Source organism: Danio rerio, chromosome 23, assembly GCF_052040795.2.
Source record: "Danio rerio strain M-AB ecotype USA chromosome 23, GRCz13ab, whole genome shotgun sequence".
Taxonomy (NCBI): domain Eukaryota; kingdom Metazoa; phylum Chordata; class Actinopteri; order Cypriniformes; family Danionidae; genus Danio; species Danio rerio.
The window spans coordinates 44,661,952-44,677,782 of record NC_141043.1 but is presented as its reverse complement, the minus strand read 5'-3'; the positions used below and the strand labels follow the sequence as shown (position 1 = coordinate 44,677,782).

Here is a 15,831-nt window from a genome sequence, read left to right as displayed (position 1 = left end):
GCGTTGACTACATTGTCTTTACAGTTGGATTTTAAAGACTTTTAAAGTAATTGTGTAAATACTGCTACAAAAAAAAAGCTATTGAAGTAAAAACTAACAAAGGCAAAGTTTTCCTTTTGCATTAAATTTATTCTTCACCCACAAATATTGATTTTGTCATTTAATCATTTCACAGACAGAAAGTTCCTTTTTTCTGTTGAATGGTTAAAATCATTTGATGAATTGGAAATCAGCAGCCAATGACTCCCATTGTATTTTCTTTTCCTAGTAAGGATAAATTAAAGTTTTAAACCACTTGAGGGTGAATAAATAAAAAAAAATAGAGGTGAACTAAGAGTGGCAGTGCATTCCACCCAGAAGGGCACATGATTATGCCCTAAACCAGGGATCACCAAACTTGTTCCTGGAGTTCCAATGTCCTGCAGATTTTAGCTCCAACCCTAATCAAATACAGCTGAACAAGCTAATCAAGGTCTTGTTAGGTATACTTGAAACACCCTGGCAGGTGTGTTGAGGCAAGTTGGAGCTAAACCCTGCAGGGCACCAGACCTCCAGGAACAAGATTGGTGACCCTGCCCTAAACCAGGGGATCTTAAAATTTTCAGCCCGCGACCCCCAAAATTACAATGCCAGTGACTCATGACCCCCAATATCTTCTGAGGTGGTTATAAATATATAAACCTTACACACCGGCGCACATATACCAATACGCCCAAGTCTATTCATCATTTAATTTTGAAGAATGCCACTCGGAGACCATCCTTCGTGTTCAGTTGTGGCCTGTATTTTTGTTTAATGTACATGAGAGCCATAAAGATGTCAAAGTTTAACCTGGTGCCTTAAAATCAATCTGCTGTGTCTTTAATATTACATAATCACCCCAGGGGTCGCAAAAAATGGAAAAGCTGATGGCTTTTTATTTGCATGTTGTTTTTTAAATGTAACTACTATTTTTTGTATACTATTTTTTTTTCCTTTTGTAGGTTATTGATAAAATATGGCAATTCTAATAGCTTAATAAAATGCATTTTATTTTTGGAAATCCCCAAGCGACCCCCCTTCATTGTCTCATGACCTCCACTTTGAGAATCACTGCCCTAAACCATAGGTCTCAAACTAATTCCTAGAGGGCCGCAGCTCTGCAATTTTGCTTCAACCCTAATCAAATACAGCTGATCCAACTAATCAAGGTGTTTAAGACTACTAGACATGACTAGATTAGCTGTATTCGACTAGGGTTGGAGCAAAACTGTGCAGAGGTACGGCCCTCCAGGAATTGAGTTTAAGACTTATGCCCTAAATCTTTTACTCCTAATCCCTTTTAAAGGTTTACACTCTGGAGCAGGGGTGCTCAACCCTGTTCCTAGAGATCTACCTTCCTACAGAGTTCAGCTCCTACCATGATCAAACACATCTAAGCCAATTAATAAGGACCTTAACAGTACTTGATAATTACAGGCAGGTGTGTTTGTTATGTGTTGCAACTGAAATCATGCAGAGAGGTAGATATCCAGGAACAGGGTTGAGCACCCCTCTGTAGTAAAGGGATTAGGGCATAGAAATTACCCCTCCTGAATTTAACACCAAACAACTTGCCTGCGCAAAGGATCATGGGTACCTGAAGTATCCTTCATTTCTGGTAAACCCTTTCTAAGTGGTCAGCTTTGAGCACTTTAGTTTGGAATAGAGCCGGACAATATGAAATAAATCTCATATCACGATATAGTTCCATTCCAGGAAATTCAACCAATAAGTGAAGTTTCATAAACTAATTTCGAGAGGAGCACGTGATATGATTGTGCACCGCTGGCCACTCATCCGTAATCAGTAATAATCCAATCAGAATGATCCTAGCTTAGTATAAGCTTAGTATAAATGTATATGTATAAATGTATAAATAGTATAAATGGATCACTTTCTCCCCATTGCATCTTCATTTTGGAAGAATCCCCCCTTCCACCCCATCTCCTCCTTTTTCTCCCCTTCTAAAGGGGGAGCGATCGAGACCTACCTGATCTCGGTTCTCCTGATATGCTTCTACACCGGGCGGGAGCCCTGGGCTCAAATATCTCCGAGCTCAGGGTTCTCTCCCGTGACAGCATGCCAAAACTGCTATAAGTGCCAAGCATATCCAAGTGGGAACTCTTGAAATAGTTTATACTGTAGTGTTGTCATGATACTGCAATTTCTAACATCAATACGATATACCTTGAAAATATTGATATTCAATACCATTTATGATACTGTGAGGAAAAACCCTCAAATAACTTTCTCATGATGCTGTTATTCATGCTCCTGTCTGCATCTCCATAACTCTGTGTAATATTGCACTCATATTAATTATGAAAAAGTATAACCATAAACAATGTATCTTGTGACACCACAAATAAGCAAATATGAAACAATGGGCTATACTTTGACAATCCAGGTGCAAAGTCTAAAGCAGAGGGCGCAAAGCATTAAGGGCGTGTCAGAATCCACTTTTGTTATTTTAAGGACAAAAAAATCCACTTTGCACCGTGGCGCATGGTCTAAAAGGCTTGAGCTTACTCTCTTAATTATTTATAGGTGTGTTTTAAGAAGAAACCAATCAAAGTCTTATCTCCCTTTCCCTTTAAGAGAAAGTTGCATCGCGCCATGGCGCATTTGCTATTTACATGGCGGACTTTGTAAGTGGAAAAACCGAGCTTTCTTTACTAGCGAGAAAACAGTTACTCAGAGCATCTGCAGCGCGAGAAAGAGCCTCCTCATTCTTTACTTTCACTTTCATAGATAAGGAAACGTGTTTTGCGCACAGACATCCATTAGCCCATACATAATTAATTTTGTTTAGGCGCAAAGATTTGTTTCAAAACCATTTCTAAATTCAGGTCTAATTTCCAGCAAACGAATAAATGAACAATAATAATGAAGTGTGGTCAAACAACTGAGTTATATCCAAATACACATGCTGTGCCCCATATGTCTAAAACCTGACAGGTGGACAAATCTAAGCTTGTTTTCAATAAAACAAATATAAAAATGCATATAATAAATAATACTACAACTAATAATAACATTATACAAAAGCAAGTTGTCATTAATGAACTGAAAAAGCCCCCCGAGATGAAGAAGGCATGAAGGAAGTGGTTTTTATATTTATGTAGAGATTATTAATTTTGTAATGTTTTATTACTTTAATTTTTTTTTTTCATTTGTAAGATATTTGTGTATTGCTGTACATCCTGCGTGTTTTAAGAAATGTTTAAGCGGGGTGTACGACTAGTTCCTTAAAATAGCAATGTGCCAGCAATGCACCTTGAAGCCTGGTTTATACTTCTGCGTCAAGTGACCGGCGTAACCAACGACGCATGCAACGTGCGTAGCTGTGCATTCATACTTCTGCGCGCTGTCTCTGCTGGTCTGCATTAACACTTCCGAAACGCTAGTTGGCAGTGAGGTGTTAATGTTCTCTGTGTCGAGTTGATGTTTTGTTTTTTCTGAACGCTTCCTGAATGTACAAGTGGTTTAAACTAGCTTATTTTGAGGCAGGAACCGGCGGACGTGCAACAACTTTAACTATAAGGTAAACACAAAACAAAACTTTCCATCCGGAGCTCCTTCACAGGACTCCACACTTGTCAACAATCGCTCCATTGGGCTCGCGCCACTCACGTGGCTCTCGGTCCCACCCAGACTCGTCAGCGCAACCAAGCCGACCAATCACAGAGCTTGCGCTTCGCGTCGTTGCGAAATGTTCTTACATTTTTTAAGAGGTGCACTTCGCCGACGGCCACGGCGTAGGGCTATGCGTCAATGCGTAGCATACGCGTGCGCTTGACGCAGAAGTATAAATCAGCCGTAACACCTCCTTTTTTAGACCAGAACGCCTAATGGTGCACATATGAGCGCAAATGCATTTGCTTTTTTATTTTAGCGTGGTGCAAAACGTCAAACTGAATCTTGCAAACTAGCACACAACAATTGCGTTGCGCCTTGCACCGCCTTGAGCCGGGATTATGATTGGACCCAATAGACTTTTTGGCACTCCAAAAATGACTTTTGCTGCTTGTTCAAACTACTTATTTAAAGTGAGGTAGGGATAACTTAATTGTTTATGTTCAATCCACTTTAAATGGTAAACATGATCAAGTTTACTTAACCGATTTGTGAAGGGACACTATGTTGGAACTGTCTGAAACCCAGCACTTTTTTGCTTGGCCTTATTTTGAAACGGCGCCTCTGTATGATGGCTGTGATTGTATTTTCACTCCAAAGTGCCCTTGAGAGGGCGATATGTCCTGTTTGGAAAGCTCCATGGGTCTGTGGTTTTCTTCACTGCTTCCCTCTGCTGGCTACTCTTTCTCAGTCAGATGTTTGCCTGGCTCATATTACCATGGGGAGCAGGAGCGATGCATCCAGTGCCCACCGGGAACCTTCCAGGAGCGGGAAGGTCAGCTTGCCTGCGATCTGTGTCCTGGAGGAGACCGGCATGGCCCACAAGGAGCCCGCAACATCACGTCATGTGCAGGTAATACGCATGTCCTTCTCCAGGGTTTATATAAAAACAGCATTTAAGAACAAAAGCATATATGTTTAATGGGGGAAATTAGTATTAAACATGTCATCCTTTTTCTCCGAAAACATATTTCTAATGGTGCTGTTGACTTGAAATTTCCCCCTGGTGTTGGTAACAAGCAAAGAAATCCATATATGCCCAGAAAACAAGTCTATTTAGTTTACAATTGAAGTTATGAGTAATAAAATGAAATGACCGAGGGAAAAGCATTGTAATAAAGGCAGTGAAAGCCCAGGCAGCAGCTGAAATCTTTCAGTAGTACTTCAGCAACCCTCTGCCCTTCCTCAGTGTAAATGAATATTAGCTCCTTCAGTCCAACATCTACATTAGCATGGTAATGAAGATGAAACCACAGTGGGCATTTTAGCAAGACAATTACTCAAAACACTGCCAGTGAGACTCTCAGATGCTTTCAGAGAAAGAAAATCAAGCTGTGGAATGGCCCAGCCCATCACCTGACTTCAACCCGATAGATCAGATTTGATAGACAAGACGCACACAACCATCAAGATTTTTAAACTCTGTTAAAGTGAAATACTCTAAACATTTGTTTTACAGTTTTCATTTGTATTGGTGATTTTGGTAAAGGATATGAAGCTAAGGGTGATTTCGGACTGTTCACAGGTCAGTGTCCACCAGGGCATTTCTCCAGCGACGGGTTCAAGCCCTGTCAGCCGTGTCCATTGGGAAAATACCAGCCAGATCCAGGACGGACCCTCTGTTTCTCCTGTGGAGGTGGACTCAGTACTAAAAGAGAGGGCGCCAGTTCATTCAATGACTGCGAGGTCAAAGGTCAGGCTTTTTGCCTTTCGGTGCACATTTACAAGCAAAAAATGACCATAAATAGGCAAAAAAAAAAAAAAATTCTGTATATCAGATGTAAAATGTATAATTAATACAAAATAATAAATGAAAATAATCATATAATGTATTCAGATTAATTACATTATTATTATTTATAAGTTTTTATTTGGCAGCTAGCTGAAGTATTTCAGTTTTATTTTATTTAGTGTTTGCTGTTTATGTTGGGGTAGTATTATATTTCAAATAGCTAAACTAATTTATGGTTGTAGATTTAGTTAACTGTCATAACTTAACATAAGATTATGGGCTCTATATTGACGATCCATGCGCAAAGTGCAAAGCGCAGGGTGCCAACGCATTCAGGGCATGTCAGAATCCACTTTTGCTAATTTAAAGAGCCCATATTATACATGAAATAGGGTCATATCTTGGTTGTAAGGGTCTCCAACAACAGTCTAATATGCATGCAAGGTCAAAAAACACTTTCATGGTCTTATAATCTGCATTTATTTTTACCTAATTATCCCAGCGACTCCTGTATGAATCGTCCAGTGATTCATTTGTTCCCAAACCCCTCCTTAGCGCGAAGCTAATCTGCGCTGATTGGACCGATGACAGTCTGTCGCGATTGGTCGACTGCCTTCAGTCAGAGAGTGAAATGGCCAATAGCTAATCAGCAATTTAAAAAGTAATCACAGTTCATACACGCTAGATAGTGTAGGCGTGGATTTTAGCTGCCACACACACACAAACACCTCCGGACGAGAACGCTCCCGCTTCCGCCCGCACCCGCCAGGTTTTAGCCTTAGAACCCGCCCCGTATTCTGCCCGCCGCACCCGATCCCGCTAAAGAGCGGGGGAGAACAAAACCAAAAATCTGTATAAACACACACACAGCACCAAGCATAAAGCTCTCGCTTGCTCGCTCGCTCTCTCTCTCTCTCTCTCTCTCTCTCTCTCATACGCGCGCGTGCGCACTAACACACAAGCACCAAGCAGACACATCTTTCTCTTTCTCAGGCAGCCCGCTCCCGTCCCAAATCAAACCCGTTACCGACCGCTCCGGCGATTTATTCAGAAATTTATTCCCGCGCCGCAGAAATCTGGCGCGGGGACAGCCGCGGGTATGCACACCTCTAACGTTACCACGGAGCTCCATAAACAAAGCAGCACGCGTCGCGTTTTTAACGTGACTTTGCACGCGATAAGAGAATATAGCCAGTTAACCTGATACAGTACACGCGGTTACAAGTAACAAATCACAACTAAATACATTTGCAAGCTAGAGTCAACGAGGCAACAACTTTAACCGCACGTACTTACACTTGAGAAATGGAAGAAACCCATCCTGATGTCCATCAGTAAGTTACTGATCCTTCCTTTAACAAACGCAGATGAAGTATTCTTTGTAGCATGTAGCTTCCAGAAGTTTCCAGTAGTTTCCAACTGCTTGGCTATAATGCTGAGGTTTCATCTTTGGGTAGAGACTCAATATATCCATCTGCAATGTGACTTCAATCGACCGGCATGTTTGTGTGCGTGTGTTTGTGGGTGTGTGTGTGTGTGTGTCTGGGTTACTGCGTCAGAGGGCGGGGCCTCAGGTTTGAAATCTCCCGGGTTTGCGCGTGCACGTGAAAAACTTTGTTTCGTTCGTACGTCATGGCGAAACACCTAATGAGTCGGTATCAAGGCGACTCGTTTGAAGCACTATGAATCGACTCTTTTATAGATGAATCAACAGTTTTAAACACTGTATTCTTACAGATTTAAGCCTTAGCTGGATACTTCACTTCACTTAGAGCTGTGTTACACACTACATGGAGGGGAATTTTCAAAAACCCATAATATGGGCTCTTTAAGGACGGAAAAATCCGCTAAAAGGGTTGAGATTATTCTCTTAATGAGTTATAGGTGTGTTTTGAGAATAAACCAATCAGAGTCTCATCTCCCTTTCCCTTTAAGAGCCGGCTGCGTCGCGCCATAAGCGCATTCGCTATTTACATGACTGACTTTGTTTGATTTAGTTTGTTAAGCACAGAGATTTGTTTCAAAACTATTTCTAAATTCAGTTCTAATTTCCAGCAAACGAATAAATGAACAATAATAATGAAGTGTGGTCAAAAAACTGAGTTATATCCAAACACACATGCTGTGCCCCATATGTCTAAAACCTGACAGGTGGACAAATCTAGGCTTGTTTTCAATAAAACAAATATAAATATGGATATAATAAATAATACTGCTAATAATGTTAACATTATACAAAAGCAAATTGCCAGGAATAAACTGAAAAAGCCCCCCGAGATGATGAAGACAGTGGTTTTTTAATTTATGTAGGCTAGAAAATAATATGTTTTGTAATATTTTAATCCTTTATATTTATATCCTATATATATTCTTGTTATATCCTATATATATATCCTTAATATCCAATTCTTTTTCATATGTAAAGATATTTGCGTATTGCTCTACATCTTGTGTGTATTAAGCAGTGTGTAAGCGAGGCGCACAACTAACGCACTCTGCGTTAGACAATAGACCGGCTTTGTTCTGGTCTATTGAAAAATCTATTATAGATTCTCAAAATAGCAACGCGCCAGCAGTGCGCCTTAGAACGCCTTCCTTTTTAGACCAGAACGCCTATGGGCGCACATATGAGCGCAAATGCATTTGCTATTCAAACAGCGTGGTGCAAAACGTCAAAACGACTCTTGCACCCAGCTAAAACTAGCAAACAACAATTGCATCGTGCCTTGCCCCACATTGCGCCAGGTTTATGATAGGGCCCTATGTGTTGGTGTTAGGTAAGAGACATAATTTTGTTTTTGTGTTACATTAAAAAAAAAAAATTGACCTACAAAGCCATTTAAATATCCTTATAAATATATGTTCTATATTATATTTAGTAATATATTTAAATGTATTTTAATTTGGTGAATTTTATTTTAAATAACTAGTCGTGTGATTTCTGATTTTGTTAACTATGATAACTTTACATAAAGTAAACTGTCTGTTTAGCATGTTTATGTATATATTTTAAAAGAAATATTTTTGTTTTACGTTTATCAGGCATAAAATGTAGGCATTATGACTCCCAAAACCATTTAAAATATGTAATAGTGTTTTCCTCAAATGTACTACACCGTAAAACCGAAAAAGTTAATGTAGCTTAAACCATTTGAGGAAACCGATAGCAACAAACCATTTAAGCTCAAAACAAATCCTAATGAGTACTGTGAACTTAATCCATTTGAGTAAACAAAGCAATTTGACCACGGTAAAACCAAATAAATGAAGAGAACTCTTAAACCCAATAAGTTAAGTCATCTCAAATGGTTTGTGGCAATCGGTTTCCTCAAACGGTTAAAAACCTAATCTCTACAAGTACTGTGAACTTACTCCGTTTAAGTTGAAGTAATGAGGTATTTCATGAACTCATTACCTTCAACACTCAGTTCAAAACTCTTTTCAAATGACTACAATTAACTAAATTTTGAGTTAACTACACTCGTTTCATTTGATAAAGTTTTACAGTGTAATATTTTATTTAGAACTATTTAGCTTTTTTGTTTAGTTTTTTATTTTATTTTAAATGGTTAATGTGTTTTATGGATTTAAATTTAGTTAGTTAATGATAACTTTACACATTAATTTTGTGCATCTTTTCATGTACATTTTAAGATAAAAATAGTTTAAATATAAAATAAACATCGGAATGCTTCACGCACAAAACCATTTAAAAATACATAAAACATTATTCTCAGTTGTATTTTCATTGCTCTATATAGCAAATGTACCAATTAAGCATTTAATTAGCTAAAACTAGACTACTGTCTATGTGTGTGTGTGTGTGTGTGTATAGTGTTGTGTTCTCCAGGTCATTATTATAACACATCAGTTCATCGGTGTATCCGCTGTCCTCATGGAACCTACCAGGCTGAATTCAGACAGAACTACTGCATCTCCTGTCCTGGAAACACCACCACAGACTTTGACGGAGCCATCAGTGTGTCTCAGTGCAAGAGTGAGTCCCTTCATCTAGTTCTCTAACACTCTGGAAAACTAGAAATCAAAACCAGAACAACAAATAGCTTTCTCAAGGGTAGTCTGTTTAGCAATAGCTTTTGAAGGACAAACATCTGTTTGGGCTCCCTAACTTAACAAAAAGAAGGTCATGTTAAATTAGGAAGGACTATCACTGTTAAATGCATTGGCCCCAATCCTCCCCATCATCTTCTTTGATGGGATGGCGGGCAAAATCAAAGGTTACCACGGGCTAACTTTGACCAGAGGGCTCTAGTTTGGGCATCTCTGTGCTAGAGGCTCAAATAGATGAGGTGAATGTCTATTTCAGATGTTGGTTTTCTTTCTACTAATTTGAAACATTCTAAAAATCCAAACGGCCCTAATTCACAAAAATGAGCTGCTCAAAAACAAGTGTTTTGCCTTTAGTGTCTGGCCTTCTTATGAATGAAATGTTTTCCATGTCCTGAAATATTCTTACTAAACGTTTGACTGTTATTGTGTCTTGTTTGTTGGGTTTGTGTGTTCAGATCGCGAATGCGGGGGTGAAATCGGCGAGTTCATTGGATACATCGAGTCACCCAACTATCCCGGAAACTACCCAGCCAATGTGGAGTGTGTGTGGACCATCAACCCTCCACACAAACGCAAGATTCTGATTGTGGTTCCTGAGATCTTCCTCCCGTCTGAGGATGAGTGTGGAGATGTGCTGGTCATGAGGAAGAACTGTACGTCTTTCTGTTTTTCCACAGTTTAGCATTATCGACCTCCACTTTTACCATTTTACCATTATAAACAGTCCTCACTTACTTTGGAAGCAGTGTTGATATTTTTAAGTCTATTCTTTTTGTATAAATAGAAATTAGTAAAATAGTAAAAAGTTTACATGAATTTACTCTCGGATCTTTTAAGATATACAGTTGAAGTCAAAATTATTCGCTCTTCTGTGAGTTTTTTTTTTTTTTCTTTTTCGAATATATTTCCCAAATAATGTTTGACAGAGCAAGGACATTTTCACAGTATTTTCTATAATATTTTTTCTTCTAAAGAAAGTCTAATGCTGCGTTCACACCAGACGCGGAACGCGCATCAAGCACCAGTGATTTACATGTTAAGTCAATGCAAACGCGCAAATGGCGCAGCGCGAACAATGCGAATTGCGCGAATGGCATGGTGCGAATGTCGCGATACATGCGAAGGGCGCGACGCGAATTGAGCGTTTGATGCACTTAACGCGCGTTTCGCACGAATCGCATTCGAAAATCTGAACTTTAGCGGACATTCTCGCCGTGTTAACCAATCAGGAGCTTGCTCTTGTGGGGGCGCGATTGTGACATATCGCCTGTTGTCGGTGTTCCAGGGGAAAAGTTCATCAGTTCATCAAACTGGGCTTGGCTCAGTCAGAAGCACCGCTGAAAGCCTCCGTCATCCAGGTTCAGTTTCTGGAGGAGTTTATGAGCTCACAGAGCGGGATGCACCTCTAAAGGAAACTAGTGGACTCAGACACGACCCTAAACGTATCGACGCTGTTTTTCAGTCTTCATAAAGCACATAAACACTGTTATTTTCTTCATATAATAACAAGCTATAAGCTAGAGTCACCGGGCAGACAGAAGCCCTGCCCGTCACGTGAATCCGCATCTGTTCTGAAGTGAATTTGACACGCGAATGAAGCGGATTTGACGCGCGAATGAAGCGAGTAAACTCAAATGTTCACACGGCTATTTACGCGCAAATATCGCAATTTATCTGCGCGTTCTGTGTCTGGTTTGAACACAGCATTATTGGTTTAATTTCGTCTAGAATAAAATCAGTTTTAAATTTTTTAAAACCATTTTAGGGTCAATATTTTTAACCTCCTTAAGCTTTTTTTTATTGTCTACAGAACACAACATCATTATACAATGACTTGCCTAATTACCCTAACCTGCCTAATTAACCTAATTAAGCCTTTAAATGTCACTTTAACTGAATACTAGTATCCTGAAAAATATTTCTAGTAAAATCTTATTTATTGTCATCATGACAAAGATAAAAGAAATCAGTGATTAGAAATGAGTGATAGAAACTATTATGTTTAGAAATGTGTTGAAAAAATCTGCTCTCGGTTAAGTGAAGTTTATATATAAACTAATTTTAAGAAGATCATGTGCTTATGATTGTTCACGGCTAGTCCCTCATTAGCTACGCTTATTCACCAATCAGATGATTCCTAACTCACTATAAATAAACAGAGTTTCTTATCTCAGTATCTTCATCTTGAAGAATGACCCCCACCCACACCTACTCCCCCTCATGCGGGCCAGTGATTTTCACTGTTGCCTCACAGCAAGAATGCATCTGGTTAAAGTCTTTACTAAACCAGTTTACATTTCCATGCGCGGCGTTTGCTCTTTTTCACTAGCCACTAGCCAGAAATAAGACGGGGGAGTTCTCGAGATCTACCTGAGCTCAAACTCCCCTCTCGCCCTGCTAACAAGAGGGAGCCCAGGGCTCGAGGATCTTATAAGCTCAGGGCTCTCTCCCGGGACAGCATGGCAAACAAGCTTTATAATTAATCATCAGCTAAGTGTGAACTCTTGAAACATAAATTGGGGAAAAATATAGGGGGGCTAATAATAAAAAGATAGGTGTAAATAAATGTTAAAGATTATTTGCTGAAATCATGTCCTTGTTTATAAAATCGGAGTCAACTTTTAAGAGTTAAAACAAACAACGCAAAACAAAATTAACACCCATGACTCTTGATGATACGTTAAGGACAATCCAGGGCTCAACATTAAGGAATGCCCGATGGCCCGGGGCCAGCCTGTAAGATGCTCGGGACAGTAGACAGGATCGTTACTTGCCCGATCGGGCCACTGATGCCCTGTCACTAAAGTTTAACTTGCCTGTGACTATTTGTCAATCGCGTGCAAATACAGTCAGAATCGAGAAACTGTGTTTTTAAGACTTCAATTGCTACTTTCTCAGTACCTCTTATCTGATTGGATGTTGAGCACAATATTTTTTTCCATAACAACCAGTTCAGCGAAGAGACAGCAACATGGTGGCAACATCAAGAGATGATGGTAAAAGAAAACATTTGTTTCTATAGTCTTGCAAACATTTACATCTCGACTAAAAAAAATAAGAGATGTTTTGTACAGTTTGACGTCAGTTTGGCAGGTCAGTCATCTTTTGTTTTGCAATAAAATACTTGCACATTTTGCTACTTTTGTTTGCAAAACATTTTTAATTTTGCTCATTATACATGCATTTACATTTTTTTAAATATATAAAATCTATATTTACAAACATTGACACTTTTTTTATTTGTGGCTAAGAAATAGCTAGTATTTTTATTTATTTATTTATTTATTTTTTGGGTGGGGCCAGTGAAAATATTGGCAGGGCAAGTAAAAATCTGATCAGGCCTGTTAAAAAAAAATCCTTAGCACTGAACCCTGCAATCACATGTTGTAAAAATGCTCATGAATGTTTTGTTGTAATGCTGTTTAATTTTATAAGACCTCAGTGTATCATTAGATGTCAAAAAATATTACAATTTTATTTAGCCTTTATGTATGTTTTGACTATCAAAGTGCCTGTTTAATTGTACATATTTTGAAAGCACATGGACTGGGAGACTTTATCAATTGCACTTATTTAATTTACCCAATTTGAGGCTTGGTATTACGAATTAATTACTATTATTTTTGGCATGGAATTAAACTTTTAAACACAATTCATAAATTGAGCAGAGATAAAGGGCTCTTTTAAGGGCAACGTATTTAGAGCTGCGATCTAGCATGATCTTGCATGTAGGACCTTATTAGTAAGAAATATTAAGTATCAGATGTCTGCTGTCTTTGTTAGTGGTGTGGTTTCTTTAGCTTCGGTTTTGCTGTTTCTCTACTCAGGGTCTGCAACCTCTATTACCACCTATGAGACGTGTCAGACATACGAGAGACCGATTGCATTTACAGCCCGATCGAGGCGCCTCTGGATCAACTTCAAATCCAATGATGTGAACAGCGCTCGTGGTTTCCAGATTCCATACGTCACTTATGATGGTGCGTCACGAGATCAGTCTTTACATGTGATCCTTGCTATTATTAGTGTTCGCTGTCTCTTAGATGCATATGTTTTGTCCTCTTTAGAAGACTATGAGCAGCTGGTTGAAGATATCGTAAGAGACGGACGGCTTTATGCCTCTGAAAACCATCAAGAAATACTCAAGGTCAGTGAAGACAAAACTCACTTTCTCACTTAAATATTTTTAAAATTTTAGTTATATATTACACTCACCGGCCACTTATTAGGTATACCATACTAGTACCAGGTTGGACCCCCTTTTGCATTTAGAACTGCCTTAATCCTTTGTGGCATAGATTCAACAAGGTACTGTAAATAATCCTCAGAGATTTTGGCCCATATTGATATGATGGCATCACGCAGTTGCTGCAGATTTGTCGGCTGCTCATCCATGATGTGAATCTCCCGTTCCACCACAACTCAAAGGTGCTCTATTGGATTGAGATCTGGTGACTGTGGAGGCCAATTGATTACAGTAAGCTCATTGTAATGTTCAAGAAACCAGTCTGAGATGATTTACGCTTTATGACATGGTGCGTTATCCTCCGGAAGTAGCCATCGGAGGATGTGTACACAGTGGTCATAAAGAAATGGACATGGTCAGCAACAATACTCAGGTTGGCTGTGGCGTTGATTTGATGCCCAATTGGTACTAATGAGCACAAAGCGTGCCAAGAAAATATCCCCCACAATATTACACCACCACCACCAGCCTGAACCATTGATACAAGGCAGGATGGATCCATTCTTTAATGTTGTTGACGCCAAATTCTGAACTGACCATCGGAATGTTGCAACAGAAATCAAGACTCATCAGACCAGTTTTTCCAATCTTCTATTGTCCAATTTTGGTGAGCTTGTGTATATTGTAGCCTCAGTTTCCTGTTCTTAGCTGACAGAAGTGGCACCCAGTGTGGTCTTCTGCTGCTGTAGCCCATCTGCCTCAAAGTTGGACATGTTGTATGTTCAGAGATGCTCTTCTGCAGACCTTGGTTGTAACGAGTGCTTATTTGAGTCACTGTTGCCTTTTTATCAGCTGGAACCAGTCTGGCCATTCTTCTCTGACCTCTGGAAATAACAAGGCATGTGCGCCCACAGAACTGTCGCTCACTGGATATTTTCTCTTTTTCAGACCATTTTCTGTAAACTCCATAGATGGTTAATCCTGAAAATCCTAGTAGATCAGCAGTTTCTGAAATACTCAGACCAGCCCGTCTGGCACCAACAACCATGCCACGTTCAAAGTCACTTAAATCACCTTTCTTCCCCATTTTGATGCTTGGTTTGAACAGCAGATCGTCTTGACCGTGTCTACATGCCTAAATGCATTGAGTTTCTGCCATATGATCGGCTGATTAGAAGTTTGTGTTAACAAGCAGTTGTACCTAATAAAGTGGCCGGTGAGTGTAATTATGTATATGCTAAAGACAAGCACCTTTTTATCAGCAGTTCACAAGAAGGCGCAAAAAAAAAAAAACTGCATTTCATTTTACTACATTTTATATCAAAAAGCACTTAATCTGTGCACTTGGTATATTTCTAGGGTTTATCATATTATTTTTAGTCCTGCTTATTTTATTTCTTTAAAGTTGTTGTGTATATATAATTGCATATATAAAATGGCATTTTAGTCATAAATACTAGCAAGGCTTGGCAATTTTTTTGCTTACCAGTTATTGCAGTTTTTCAAAGTTGCTGGCCATTTATCATTTTGACTGCTCAGTTTAATTGTTGTGAAATTGCACTTTAAATGATTAAAGTTGACTATTGCATGCAATTATTTACATTTATATATTCAAATTAGAGCTTAAATTTGTGGATTTTTATCTTAAATGTGACTGATCTAATAGTCTTTGTTGATTTTTGGCCTCATGTACAGTGAAGCACTGCAAAGTTTGGAATAATTAAGAATTTTTTCAATGTTTAAACTAAATATTTTACTGCTCGTTTACTGCACAAAATATTTTACTACCCAAGTATGGATTTATATCATGTAAAACAGTGTTTCTCAACCACATTCCTGGAGGAACACCAGCTCTGCACATTGTCCATGTCTCCTTAACCAAACACACCTGATTCAGATCATCAGCTGAAAAACCTGGGTGTGTTAAAGGAGACATCCAAAACATGCAGTGTTGGTGGCCCTCCAGGAACGTGGTTGAGAAACACTGATTTAAAATATGTTAAACAATAATATTGTGATATAATATTACAGTTTAAAATAACTGTTTTCTTTGTCAATGAGTTTGTAATTAATTTCTGAGAGACAAAGCTGAATTTTCAGCATCATTACTCCAGTCTTCAGTGACACATGGTCTTTCAGAAATCATTAAAATTAAGATTTTATTAATGGTTTCATTTCATTATTA

At 38.9% G+C, this 15,831-nt stretch overlaps 2 protein-coding genes across 7 annotated transcripts in view; one reads left to right on the top strand and one right to left on the bottom strand.

Moving 5' to 3' along the window:
- Positions 1 to 15,831, top strand: part of scube3 (signal peptide, CUB domain, EGF-like 3) — a 294,145-nt gene that overhangs the window by 268,356 nt on the left and 9,958 nt on the right. For both annotated transcript variants that reach the window (XM_087304850.1, NM_001260501.3), the window contains 6 exon segments: positions 4,349 to 4,510; positions 5,183 to 5,350; positions 9,225 to 9,386; positions 9,916 to 10,113; positions 13,288 to 13,440; positions 13,528 to 13,607. In XM_087304850.1, the coding sequence (XP_087160976.1) occupies positions 4,349 to 4,510; positions 5,183 to 5,350; positions 9,225 to 9,386; positions 9,916 to 10,113; positions 13,288 to 13,440; positions 13,528 to 13,607 (923 nt within the window).
- LOC147838282 (uncharacterized) overlaps positions 9,207 to 15,831 on the bottom strand; it is a 60,964-nt gene continuing 54,339 nt past the window's right edge. For all 5 annotated transcript variants that reach the window (XR_015523996.1, XR_015523998.1, XR_015523997.1 and 2 more), the window contains one exon: positions 9,207 to 9,424. The gene's annotated coding sequence lies outside the window, so the exon portion shown is untranslated. The remainder of the gene's footprint in view (positions 9,425 to 15,831) is intronic.